Source organism: Aricia agestis, chromosome 17, assembly GCF_905147365.1.
Source record: "Aricia agestis chromosome 17, ilAriAges1.1, whole genome shotgun sequence".
Lineage (NCBI taxonomy): Eukaryota > Metazoa > Arthropoda > Insecta > Lepidoptera > Lycaenidae > Aricia > Aricia agestis.
In genome coordinates this window covers 13,682,174-13,697,134 of record NC_056422.1, presented here as the reverse complement: position 1 = coordinate 13,697,134, position 14,961 = coordinate 13,682,174, and the positions used below count along the sequence as shown (strand labels likewise).

Sequence of the window (14,961 nt, the reverse complement as noted above, 5' to 3'; positions counted from 1 at the left end):
CGCTTGCGTTAAGCGCTGTTTCACGCCGGTTTTCTGTGAGAACGTGATATTTCTCCGGTCGAGCGGCCCATTCGTGCCGAAGCATAGCTCTCCTACGTGTGTTTCTTTGTGGAATAGCAAAACAAACCTTTATCTTAGATTAAAATAAGAAGGCTAAGTTTTAGCAAATATTACAGTTATAAACGATAGAGTAATAAAATAACGTAGTTTTTATTTATTTTTGTTAATGTAAGCTTGACTAGTATGGTTGAGGAGACAATTTTTGTGCTCCTTATCATATTTGACTAACGAGCGCCAACCAACCGACACATAAAACATCCTGCGGATTCGCCGTCTAAAAGATCTCGGTTCTGTCTAATACAGGATGACTCCCACGACCGTCTGGGTATCATAAGGGACCTTTACGGAAATAAGGGAGTATTCGGGCAACCTAGTGTAGGTATTCCCCTCGGCGCCTGGAATGACTAAGCTGAGTGGCCTAACCTAGGCTCTGATTCAAATTGCGTAATTTGACTGTAAGCCGGTGGTAGGCAACGTAGTTTCTTCGTTCGACTTTCAAAAAGTGTATCATGAGACCCATTTTGAATAAAAAGATTTTTTTTATGACTTGGATTCGGAAACTTCATCGCGCATCCAATAAACGCTTGCCACGCTTGGCAATGACCAATGACCGTACGGTACAGTTACTGAATCTGTGTCAAACGGGAATCGTGAATCGCTCTGCTAACCAACCTCTCGGGATCATCATCATACCTTAGCAGCATTCGAGCTGTACGGCTCGTCGAACAGCGACCACATCTGCGGCTTGAGCTGCTGCCACCAGGACACGGTGCCGTTGTAGTAGTCCTCCTCGAAGCCGAACTTCCGCGCCACCTCCTCGTCAGACGGCTTCTCCGTGTCCAGGTCCAGCCGGTCCAGCACCGCCAGGGTCTCCTGCGTGTCGCGATGCTGCGGGACAAGGATATATATTTATTTATTTTGTGATTAAGTTAAGATTTTTTATATTTTTTTGGTACTTTCTCAGCACTAGGCAGCTGCCTAGTGCATGTCTCTTGCATGTCGCGATGCTGGGGGACATAGTAAATTTATATTCAACGAACTTTTGCCCGCGGCTTCGCTCGCGTTAAGAAGTATTATTATATTAAAATTTTCATCCCCAACTTGAACCCCTTGGGTTTGGAATTTATCAAAATCCTTTCTTAGCGGATGCCTACGTCATAACATCTACCTGCATGCCAAATTTCAGCCCGATCCGTCTAGTGGTTTGGGCTGTGCGTTGATAGATCACTATGTCAATCAGTCAGTCAGTCACCTTTGAGGTTTATATATATAGATTCACAATTTTGTAAGAAGTATTTTTTTCTACTCTGATCTACTTTGGAGTTTGTTTTATTTTTTGTCGCTTCTATGTATCTCGCTGTTTCAGCACGGCCAGAGACTGTTGTTATTACGATGCTGCAGGAAAACGATGTTTATTTACTTCACCATCTGATATTTTCTAATTAATTTTTTTCGGTTCATCATCAGATGAAGAAAAAAAGAGAGATTTGACCTGTTATAAACTATAATGACAAATGCGTGAGTTCCAGCCCCTCTTTTCACCAGATTCCTAAAATCGGGTGATTCCAGGAACCCGGTGAAAAAACGCCGTTTCGTATCTTAATTAGCTGTTGCTCGTTACGTCAAAAAACAAAACTGATGGGTGAGGTATTGACCCTTAATTCCGAAATATATTATCCCGAAAAGATATATTGAGGCATTTGCTTTATTTATTTCAAAACAGCATTTACAAAGTTAAAAAGGCTAAACGTTAAAAATTGTTTATGGAAATAGGAATCACTCGCAAAACTGCCTTAAAATTCAGATGCATATATTCATACTCTTTTTTCAAGTACAATCAAAACAAAAGACGTTACATTAGACAGTAATTACAATAAAGACAGTATGAATAATATAACAGTATGGTAATGCCGGCATTAGCATATTCTGAGCCGAAGCAGGCATATTAAAATTTAGGTGCCCTAAAATTCTACCGCCTACGGCGTAGCGCTACGGAATAGATGGCTCCGGTGTAGAGGGCTACGGCGTAGAGGAGCTACGGCGTAGAGGGGCTACGGCATAGAGGGGCTACGTCGTGGCGCTACGGCGTACAGGGCTCCGGCGTGGCGCTACGGCGTAGACGGCTACGGAGCAATTACGGTAAACGGTTAAATTAAAACGATTAATTATCTATATATATAAAAATGGATTTTCAATTGTGTTAGTCGCGCTAAAACTCGAAAACGGCTGAACGGATTGGGCTGATTTTGGTCCTAAAATATTCGTAGAAGTCCAGGGAAGGTATTTCTGTCTATAATGCTGCTACTGATATATTATTATGCTTGTAGTAGTCAAGTCAAATTTATGTTACTATAATTATAGCTGTTTACAATATAATGTTTTTTCTACTAATCTGTAATAATGGTGTTGTTTTACTACTCGGAAAATACTACTAAGTATAATAAGATTTGTGGGTGCGATACCTACAGTCCTAAAATATTTACTAGCATTTTAAACATTAATGAAAAACACTATTGCGAATTTTATTCAAAACGCCTCCAAAAAACGATTCCTTCGTCGTTTTTGTAAAATCACTTAATTGAGTTTGTATCAAATACCATCTGCCGGCGTTGGACTTAGTAAAATCAGACCATATTTTATATGATATTATATTTAAATAATTTATATTTCCGTCATATCACTTGACAAAAAATATAAATATTCCAACATAAATTCCCCAATACACTGCTGGTTTCTTTACATCTCATATTCTGTGTCTCGTCAAACCCAGCGACGTAACCGCACACGCCGAAATTCGACGAAAATTTAATTTTCCTTCTCGGCGAGAGGTTTTTCCTTATTCATGAGTCTGCTTATTATACTTATGATATATTTTGTTTGTAATACAACGATATGTTTATATTATTCTATGTTTGTGACGGTATATCATTTTAAGTGTCTACATGCGTAATATCATTTGATATAAATCTTGGAACGAAATGAGCTTATCTAAGGATTGTGCGTAGTCGTACGCCGTACTGTAAATATTTACACTAATATGGAGGTAATAATTTTTTAAGTTTAAAAAAAATTGTTACTATTAAACCTTTAACGGCCGTTCCCAATATTTGATCTATCTCTGGTTTTGCCCTACTAGAGATAGTAATAGCTCACAATTGATATAAAATATATGTCTCTAATGTGTAATGTGAGCTATTCCTATCTCTAGTAGGGCCAAACCAGAGATAGATCAAATATTGGGAACCGCCATAAGTCAACTTTATTAAGTTAAGTTGAAAATATTTATAAAAATATATTTCTTACTCAATATACCCAGTGCAATAATCTTGCTTTTTGAATGTGGGTTTTCTTACACAAATTTTGGTCATTTCTAGAGTATTCCAAAAAAAAACCTTTTCAAAACATATTTAAACACAGTATTAATAAATGTTTAAAATATATACTCTATAAAAATATAATACTTTGGCCTGTTTTGGAAAACTACTCTACTCTTCTTTTCAAACACTCATCCATACCATAAAGGTTGACATATACTATAGGTACAATAAATAATATTTATAGAGACAGTAATACATGTCTGGGGAATATATTTGTGTTAAGCTCCTTAAGATGAGGCCACTTATCTTGAACGGTGTTCCATGAAATGTACTTACGGCGGGGCTAAAATGGTCACATTTAGCAATAATTCCTCTCAATCAATTTAGCAAATGATTTGTCAAAACTGTCAAACTGACGAATGTCAAATTAGTAAGAATTACTAGACATGAATTGCTAGCAGAGTGACCATTTTGCGACATAATATGATTCTCCAAAGCGACCATTTTAGCCCCGCTAATATTTTTTGGATATTGCTTATTTGAATTGTCACCATTTTTGTCAGTATATACTTTATTGCAATAGCAAATAATATAAATAATAATTTATTCAACTTTTATATAGAATGTAGATTACCACATAACGCCAGCAACTCGTTTATTTCTCGGGAACCGTACTCATATCAGGGATAAAAGGTATCTAAATCCTTTCCCGGGATTCAAATTATCTCCATACCAAAATTTCAGCAAAATCGATGCAGTGGTTTGGGCGTGAAGAGGTGACAAACAGGTACCTACAGCTATTTATGTTATTAGTATGGATTTAATCTTTAGGTTTAGTTCACATGCAACATGACGATTCTATGTTCCATGCACATACACAGATCTTGATCTATGTCTGTGCTTACATGTTAAAAATATAATATATTATGCTACGAATAATAAAAACTAAGGAATCGTAACTCCCATCAGTTACCGTTTTAAAGGTGAATGCCCAAAAATGTATGGACCGAGTACTTTAAAAACGATCGTAACTAATAGACTTTTCTTATAGGAATCTATATGATATTCAGGACGACGCGATGCTACAAACGATAGTGTGGCGATTAGTACGTAGTAAAAACATTTTTAATACAGATGTACAGTGTTGTAATTATGTATTTATGAATTTAATGTTTAAAATATTATATTTATCACTTTTATATCTGACGGTATAGAATGTTAGTTCGGTATAGAAAACAATCTGTATACAATATGTACTGTTTTTTAGAATTATTAAGTAAGTACACGATATCGGTTATATGATAGTTTTTTTTTATAAAATAAGAGCGCAAACGAGCAAACGGGTCACCTGATGGAAAGCAACTATACTGTTGCCCATGGACACTCGCAACATTAGAAGAGCTGCAAGTACGTTGCCGGCCTTTGAAGGTTTGCAGGTCGTATTGAAAATATAGTGACAGTTTATTTCAAAGTTTTACAGTGCGCAGCAGAAAATTACGCAAAAAACGCACGGTGGAAGACTGCCACTCATCAAAGTGATGAGGATGGTAAGTATATTTTTTGCGTGGGGCGATGGCGAAAAGTTGCAGGTGGTATGATTCCGAACAATTCCTCAGAGCACTCCCCGTGATACAACCGATAGAGGATGCAGAGTGAAGCCACTTGTGATTTAGTTTATTCTTAAAATATATTATATTTGACATACTTTTTTAGAGTTCCGTACCCAAAGGGTAAAAACGGGACACTATTACAGAGACTTCGATGTCTGTCCGTCTGTGTGTCTACAGGCTCTTACTCAAGAACCGCTATAGCTAGACTTCTGAAATCTTCACAGATTTTGTATATCTGATGCCGCTGTAACAACAGATACTAAAAACTAAATAAAATTAAGATTCAAGGGAGGCTCCCATACAACAAACGTGATTTTTTGCCCTCTTTGGCTCTTAATCTATAATGGCTATATTATGTAGACACATGATTTTTTACGAAATCCTCAATTATGTGTGTACTTTAATATTTAATAGCAAAATTAAAATAAAATAAAATAAATAATTAAGGGGTGCTCCCATATAAATTACAATTTTTCCCTACTTTCGCTCTATAACGGTACGGAACCCTTCGTACGCGAGTCCGACTCGCACTTGGCCGATTTTTTTCTATTTAATTGTACATTATTGTCTATCAACATCGCTTTCACGAGAAAGATCACAAAAACAAAGGAAATAACTAGTTGATTCGCAGTAGATACCACACTGTGTATCTCAGATTTATTTTTTCAAATTGTCGGTTTCGGTTATGGTTTAGAAAAAAATGAATTGCATATTTTCAATCTACTATTTATGCTCTACTTTGCTGTACATAAATTATTTTAATCGACTATGGGTTTTTTTTGGGCATAGTCCTTTGGTTCCTTTTGATCTGTCATGTAACGTCAGCCTAGTACCGCTCAAGGTCATCTAAATATTGCAAATGTATTGAAATGTGTACCTAACACCACCCCTTCACACGGCGCGTGGCTCGAGCGGGCGCGGCGCGGCTCGTGGTAGCACGCGCCGTGAGAACGCAACCACGCCACCACTTCCTTAGGGCGCGTGGCTCGAGCTGGCGCGTGATATTAAACGCGCCTGCTCGAGCCAGCCCGAGCCACACCTTCACACGGCGCGTGGCTCGAGCGGGCGCGGCGCGGCTCGTGGTAGCACGCGCCGTGAGAACGCAACCACGCCACCACTTCCTTAGGGCGCGTGGCTCGAGCTGGCGCGTGATATTAAACGCGCCTGCTCGAGCCAGCCCGAGCCACCCCTTCACACGGCGCGTGGCTCGAGCGGGCGCGGCGCGGCTTGCGATAATCCGCGCCGTGAGAAGGCACCATAAGGTACACTTTTTGACAAGACGTATTGTGCAGCATGTTTTTTGACGGAGTTACTTTTCCTTAGTTTTTATTATTCGTAGATATTAAGCCATTTAAAGAGATAGAAGAAAAAGCCCAATACCGGAGATCCTTAGATTTTTTAGACAGTATACAATTTAAAAATAGGGAGACAAGAAAAACAGAATTGAACAATTATTTAAATATTTAATATTACTTATGTGACTATAAATCAGTATTCACAAAATTAACATACAATATAGATTTGGATTTATCAACTACTAGTGTTTGTGCAAACAATCCCGGGAAATGTTAATTTTGTTTGTTGTTTTTATGAAACACATAGGCGGTAAACATGTTTAAATTAATGTTATTATGTACTTCGTAAATATAACAACACATGCAGTGATTGCATGCGTGGTCGCGAAATATTTATTCTTACCGGATCGCATCGTAAAACAGGTTGAAAAAAAAACTGCTATTAAACTCCATAAGGTCAATTTCGATGCATTTCTAAATTTGTATGTATTTCAATTGCGCGAGACGTCATGCAAGTAAAATTAATGCAATTCAATGTAAAATTAGAAATATATCTACGCGTCGCGATGCGATCTGAATTGCCCCTTACTAATACAAAAGAGAACTTGTACAGTGATCCTCTCCAAAGTACACGTTTGGGAAAGTAAAAAAAATATTTTATTTTATTTTTTTGTTTATTTATTCTCAGTGTATATCTTTTTATTAGTAGTGGTATGTCAATTGGAATCAGTGTCGCGGTGCAAGTGTGTCGAGAGCTCTCGGTAATGAATGTCGATAATGAAGCTCGCGAGCCTCGTTAAAAATGGATTTTATTGAAATATTGTGGCAAACTGTGTTAAGTGCTGTAGCCATGTTTGATTATTTGTGGCGAAAATCACAAGGGTGCACAAATTAATGAAATGAAAGTTTGTAGTCCACGCACAACTTTATGATTGCTAGGCGAAACTGAAGAAATCAATATTGTAATGTGTATTGTACACTGTACAGTGTACACATTACACATGAGTATGTTAAAGTACAAATCAATAGGCGTGATAGTTTTTCCGTAAAGTGTACCACAAAATGTACAGGTTGTGGGATATACTAGGGCTCGCTTCGCTTGCCCTGATTATTACCATGAAGAAATGCAATAAAGTATGACGTCACACACCTGTGTATACGTCATCCAGCAGCAGGGCTCCACCTGGTTGGCGTCCAGGCCCCAGAACTCCAGCTCCTCCTCGAACAGCGGCCCGCAGACATCCGTGGGGTAGTGCAGCTTGCCCGTCCTGGGGATAGAGGAAAATGGATCTTATTCTGAAAATGATACGATTGAAAATGGAATAAAGATATGTTAGGTAGGAACTCATTTCTTAGGAACAATGGAAATTTAGATATGATATTGAATGTACTGTCACTTCTTGGTGGAAATTCATCTTCAATTAAATAATTATACACCTTCCTTGCACTTATTCCACTTTATTTATACAATAAAGTGGAATAAGTGCTAGGAAGGTGTATAATTATTTAATTTTGAAAATTTAATAAGGTTGAAATTCATTTAGCAGTCCGACTAAATCTGTTCAGTAGACAGGAGAGTGGAATAATTATCAGGCAATTTTGTTAACAGAAAAATGATAATTTTTTACACCGTTTTTAGTAACTGTGAGTGTGTTTTCAGTATTTTATAGCAAAGTAACTAAACCTAAAAGAATAATACAAAACATTCTTAAACAAAGACCATACAAAAGCTTACGAAAAAGAAATTTCTTCTTTTAACCTCACGAAGAGTTTCATTTAATCATGTCCAGTTGGCTGATAAAGTTGTTATAGAAAAGCACTCAGTTGTCTGGTAAGTGTCTAAACAACAGCTGCGAATTTGGCCCGGAGTCTAGACTCAATGTAGTTACAGAACTCCGAGTTAGAAATACTAAAATTAGATACTTTTAGTATACTGTATTGGATATACTTACCGCCATACTCAGGGACATTTAATTATGATTAACCTTCAATTTAATGAAGACTTTGACAGATAATGTATGGGGCTTATGTCAAAATTTTGAATTAATTACATTTTTAAGTAATGAATGTTCCACTCTGAGTGCGGCAGTTACACTATGAATTTCAATTTGAATGTCTTGCTCTAGACAAGGTCTCAGGCGCGGTCCGAGGGGGGGGGGTCACAGGGGACACGACCCCCCCCTCCCAAAATCTATATATATAAAACTCAAAGGTGACTGACTGATTGACATAGTGATCTATCAACGCACAGCCCAAACCACTGGACGGATCGGGCTGAAATTTGGCATGCAGGTAGATGTTATAATGTAGGCATCCGCTAAGAAAGGATTTTGATAAATTCCAACCCCAAGGGGTTCAAATAGGGGATGAAAGTTTGTATATAATAATACTTCTTAACGCGAGCGAAGCCGCGGGCAAAAGCTCGTCTAAGATAAAATTGAAAAATCTTGCTAAGTAATAAAAGGAAATTTCTAGCTATCCCCTAACTACCACTTCGTCCGACCTTAGCTGCTGTGAACCCAAAACCGTGCGAGGGCGCAGATAAAAAAAAATAGTGTAGCGACTACTGAGTGACCCCCCCCCCCCCCCCCAATTTCAGGCTGCGACCGCGCCTGCAAGGTCTGGGCAATTTATTTATTTATTGTACTTAACTGAGAAGTAATATAAATATTTGTAATACTTTTGTATCAAAAATCTTTACCCCAATGATATTTTCAAACTCAAAAACAAGAAGGTGTTTTAAAACATTTAAAATCCAGAAACCAAAAAAGTGATTATTCTTTGTAAGTCGGATTATGCAAGTCAATTTTTATCGGTCCGGTCGGGACCAAATAAGGACCATATGAACGACAGTAGTTCACTATAAATCGTACAGTATATTATGAAGATCACGTTCTACTACTCGTAAATCATGACTAGAAAAACACCATAGCTGCGCCGTGAGAAATGAACAGAAAAACTCTATTTTTGGAGTTCTGTTGGTTTTGCTAATCGAACTAACTGCCTATCAACTGCCCGCTATTTTTTAGTACTGAAAAACCGGCTAAATGCGCGTCGAAATCGCATACGAACCGTTTCATACAATAGCAGTTAAAATTACGTTAGTTAAGCCTACAAGTGAACGAATCTGTTAGGCAGGTTATCTATTTCATACACATGATAATTAACCCAGGGTTAACTTAACCTTTCAAGTACTCGTTAAAGAAGCTCCTTAGCTGTTAAAATATTCGTCCACTTCGTAGAACCTTATTTAAATCGTCTCGCCCTCTGGACTTCCTGGCCTGCCCTAAACTTCGACCTTACACCCTTTTCAGCTCGAAATAATTAATAGAAGGGTTTCCACTTTCCATCAAAGGTTTAAAAGCTATCGCATTGAAAGGCGAGAGACTGAATAAAAAAATAATTACTGAAAAAGCTCAACTTTTAAGGGGCACTTTAGAGTCCTTAGATTGAATATCCAAGTAATTAAATAACTGTCTTTTATGCTTCCATTGTCAAATGGTAAAAAATTGAACCTTTTAAATTCGTCATACCCACAGATTTTAGAAGTAATACCCGTCCGTCTGCCCGTTCGTATGTCACAGCATTATATTTCGTAACAGCGTTTGTCATATCAAAATGTATAGAGAAAAACGAAAAACAATAAACTTTCTTATACCAATAATAACAAAATATTGTTTTACTTAGCCAATACAATTGGTTATTGTGTTCTTAATAAAAAGCGTTCAAGACTAAAATAGTATATTACTTGATCATAAAACAATTTCCGATGATCATACGCCTGAATAATTGAAGAACATAATAATTCTAATAATATTGTTATTTATTTTGTGGTTTTGTAGTAACTTATAACAATTATTACTTTTTACGTTCAATCATTTAGTAGAATCAAGGTATGTAGTACCTACCTGCTGAGGGCTTATATTCAATGTTTCCAAAAGTAAAAACTATAACCCGACTACGAAAAATTACGGTGCGTCCTCTGTGATACCATATTATGTCACGACATACAATTTCCGAGTGATCCATCCTCAGACCGTGTGTCCGGCCGTAGTCACTTTACGCTAATTTTAAATTCAAACATGATCAATTTAGGCACTGCCTTCGAACAAACAAGCATGACCTGTAGCAAAAAAAACCCAAACTCATCAGTCGTATCTTTTGTAATCTGCAAAAAGTACGGACAGCTAAATAAATGAAGCCGATAAGGGCACATACATCAACAAGTGTGGCTCGGGCGTTGATGAATCACGTTATTGATAACCATGCGCCGAACTGGCGAACTTTGTGTGATACATCACTGTGTATTCATGGGTTTATTATTCTTAGGACTGATCCCCTTTTTAACCCTAGACATGAAGAGGGGTGTTATAAGTTTGACTTGTCTATCTATCTGTCCAATATCCATCTGTCTGTCTATACAGCATGACTGGTGAGACATGATCAATACTTAAGGAGAGTACTCGGTACTCGATTCTCATTATAATTATGTAATAAAATTTGTTACTTAATTTTGACCAAATTTCCTTTAAATAAATGAATCATGGACACTTAGTAAATTACTATACCACCGGCGCGGCGGCGGCGTGCGCCCCGCACCCCCTCCCTTATTGGGTAAATAATTATTTGACTTTAAGCTACATTTACCCAGTGATCACTTCATATTATTATTTTTTTTTCAACTAATATAATAGCCAAATATCAAGTCCTCGTGTCTCACCAGTCATGCTGTATAATCTGTGTGTGCGTATCCGTGGCATTGTAGCATCCAAACGAGTGGACCGATTTTGATCTAGTCTTTTTCGTTTAAGCGCTGGCATGATCAAGAGCGAGCTTGGCAATGGTTCATCATCATTAGCTCTAGTGCTGGAAAATTTGAACTTCTCAATTTCATGTTAATTGTAGCCTGTAGGTCAACTTCTTGTGATTTGATGGGTTCAATATTATTTTGTATTCGATTCTTAACACTTAGTAGAGTGTTGAATCGGAAGTTGTTTTCAAATTTCGTTATTACCGCACTACATCAGAAGGGCTATGTTTTTTGCGTATAAACTGTACAATGAAACGTGTAGATTTAATTTGATAACATCATTATAGCGCGTGTTTTTAGTCAAACAATGTTGAATTGAATTTACTAATCTTATTTTCGATCGCATTCCATTACAACAGATAAGGTTAAAGTACACCTGTGTTATTAAAGTACACCTGTATATTTGACGTATTTACAGTTAATTATAATGTTTTTAAAAAGTTCTTACTTTTTGGGCTCATAATATTCGTTCAGAGAGGTTCAGACTTCAGAGTGACATTTTATTTCTTTTCCAGACTTTTTATTAGCATACGACAAACAAGGGAAAATTATAATTATCGTAGCAACTACCAACGATATTTTATTGCTAAAAACACGACGGAGTTGAAACATGAAACTAACACAATACAACTGGGAGTCCTGGGAATAAAGGAGCGTACACACTAGACGTAGAGGGAAATTGTGGGAAAAGTAGGAATAAAAATGTCAACCTTGGTCGAATGTATAAAAGATGCAATAAACTATTATACGAATGCCAATCAGAGTTATTTAGTAAAATTAGATAGTTTTGACCGCAAACTTATATAAAATCAATGAAAAATGTAAATTTACGAAAAGTATTGCAAAGTTGCGGTTAACGTAGCACTATTTTTGAAGTGAAAATTTCTTTAGCGGCGTTGAGCACTTTTGTGGGATGGGTAAAAACTGTGAAACTCGCGTCAGATTCTCGTGCTGATCGAAAAACCGTAAGACGGTTGGAGAGTAGTGTTGTAACATCGAAATCGATTAATCGAACAATCGATTGTGTTTTTTCGATTGTCGATATTTTTTAATCGATTTTGATGGTTTCGATTAATTAAAAAAATCGATTTTTTTAAAATCTATTTTCATAAAAAAATGGGTTAAAAATTTAATCGATTGTAAGGGTTTCGATTAATTAAAAAATATATTTTTTTAAATCGATTTTCATAAAAAATGAGTTATAAAATTTTTAAGGGTTTCGATTAATTAAAAAAAACGTTTTTTTTAAAAATTGTAAGGATTTCGATTAATTGAAAAAAAACGATTTTTTAAAAATTGATTTTCATAAAAAGTGGGTTAAAAAAATGCACAACGTTTTCACTTCTGTCGGCACTCCCGGAGTGCAACCCGTATTTTTTTCATTTGTAATGTAAATATAATATTATTATTTTCACTAAATAGAGCGTGATTCATCATTACTGATTTATTGAAATATTTTAAACTATATACGGTTCAGTTAATAAAATGTAAATATATCTACGCGAACTTTGGAGCAAGCAAAATATTAAACTTGTCAATATAATATTACTAGATGGCGCTCGCAACTCCGTTGCGCCAAAATTCGTTAATCGCGCGGGAACCGTACATTTTTCTGGGATAAAAAGTATCCTATGTTCTTTCCCGGGACTCAAAGCATCTCCATACCCAGAAAATCGGTTCAGCGGTTTGGGCGTGAAGAGGTAACAGACAGACACACTTTCGCATTAAAAATATTAGTATGGATACAGTACTATTACAGTGGTTTTCACCCAGGACATCGTCACCTAGTAAGCACGTAGTCGGTTGTATTGACAGCGGCACGATAATTTGTATGTTTTGTGAATTCCCCTCGTTTCGGACACTTTCAGCGGCGAAATACAATTTGGCATTCATATTTTGTCGCATTGTTGCCTGGTTAATCGTTTCGCAAACGATTGTGGTGATAGCTCAAATGTTTTTGTACATTTTGGTGTGTCAAAAGGTTTTATTACTTAATGCTCAATACAATAAAATGGAGCGTGTATACAGAGTACACGAGCCAGAAGTGAGACTTCTGTCCAAAATTGTGACGGCGTCGAAACTTAATAGAAATATTATTTTGACCCTCTTATTTCATGACACGACCAAGAACATGAACAGATACTAGTCTGTGAAGTGTCTGAAATATTTTAGTAATAATACCGTAAGTACACTCTACTGATACACCTAGTTAGTATCTAGTGTAATTGCCAATCTGATGAAAACTAAATTCTAAACTAACAATTCTAAGCTAAATTAAAATGAAGAGACTGGGCACAGAATTCCATACATTACTTGGACATTTTGTATGAAGTTTTGTGAATCCAAATAAAGAATTGAGAAACTTTACGTTAATAAAAATGATTAGTGAGCAAGGGCCGTTAACAGCATGCCATAACGGAAAATAAAATGAAATTATGTCGTATAGTAACGTTTTTAGGGTTCTGTAGTCAACAAGGAACCCTTATAGTTTCGGTCTGTCCGTCCGTCTGTCCGTCTGTCTGTCTGTCGGTCCGCGGTTTTGCTCAGAGACTATAGGAACTACAAAGCTCTAATTTGGCATGAATGTACATATTAATGATGCTGACAAAACGATATAATAATATGAAATCTAAAAAATATATATTTTTTTATGGTACCTTCCCTACACATCAAGCGGGGATGATTTTTTTTTGCGTAGTCGCGCGTCGCGAGTTACAAATATCGTCACCTTGGGGAAGAAAGGTGGTAAAAACCAAAACCCGACTTTACAGGAGAAGCAAAAAACAAAAATTTTAAAAATAAATCAGCTGTAAATTTTTTGTTTTCTAATATTATTTAGCCCAATTATGTGACATATATTATTTTTTTATGGCCCTTCGAATGATAAACCTTATTTTAATGTCCATTGCTTACTTTAGAAGTAAACGTGGAGTTACGACCCAATTTTTTCGTAAAAATGGTTTATACGCCCCATGGTTTTTTAAGATATTTCATACATATGAGTCGTAACTAAATGAACTTTTCTGTTGTTGGGCGTAAAAACCACGACTACAAAATAGAGAGAGTCGTACAATCAGTAAAAAGGAACGTCGAGAGTCGTAACTGCCATAACTTTACCTACTTCACTATAAGTTTGGGTAACAAAAACCATCTTGCGTAGGTGAAATAAATTTAATTACATCAAATTTATCCAGTTTTATTTAAAAAGCGATGTTTATTAGTGTTTATTGGTAAGTAACTATAGAATTTCCAAATTAAAGTGTAGAAAAATTGAAAATTTCTTTGTTAAAAAAAGTGAATACACATCAAGCTCACCAGTGAGTGAGACACAATAGAATAGATTTCCAACAATAGATTTCCAAGAATCCACTATCACGATACATCATCGGGCATATGTATCTAGCTATACGTAAAATCTAAATTTTTTTGGATTTCAAATCATTTTTTCGGTCCTAAAGCCTCCATTTATGCAAAAAACGTCAATTTTCAAATTATAAGTTACACATATTTTCATCCACTAGTGTGTTCAATTTTACGAGTACATATTTTGTTAGATACTCTAATGATTCTAAACACATAAAGCCTTCACACATCCAAGTATTCTTTGTTTCACAAAAACATTGTGTTGAACTTCAATCAATCATTCTCATATTGATTAATGGCAAACAAAGTTTTGAATGATAGTGAGAATTATGAGAATAAACGACCTGACCGCAGTAGATATAATGTTGGAATATTAATGGTGGGAAAAGCTGTTGTGACTTGTGAGCGATGACTCGCTATAAGTTAAAGTTTTATGATAATTATGTAATAGGAACTGAGGGAAAAAAACTATATTGAAAAGAAAAACATGGCGTTGGTTTTTTTAT

General features: G+C 36.2%; 1 protein-coding gene across 4 annotated transcripts in view; it reads right to left on the bottom strand.

Moving 5' to 3' along the window:
* Nucleotides 1–14,961, bottom strand: part of LOC121735436 (potassium voltage-gated channel protein Shaw) — a 91,419-nt gene that overhangs the window by 13,139 nt on the left and 63,319 nt on the right. For all 4 annotated transcript variants that reach the window (XR_006036852.1, XR_006036851.1, XM_042126271.1 and 1 more), the window contains exons 4-5: nt 7,433–7,550; nt 754–948 (exon numbers count right to left, since the gene is read on the bottom strand). Coding sequence is in view for 2 of the 4 variants with exons in the window: in XM_042126271.1 (XP_041982205.1) it covers nt 754–948; nt 7,433–7,550 (313 nt within the window). In the remaining 2 variants the exon portion in view is untranslated. The remainder of the gene's footprint in view (nt 1–753; nt 949–7,432; nt 7,551–14,961) is intronic.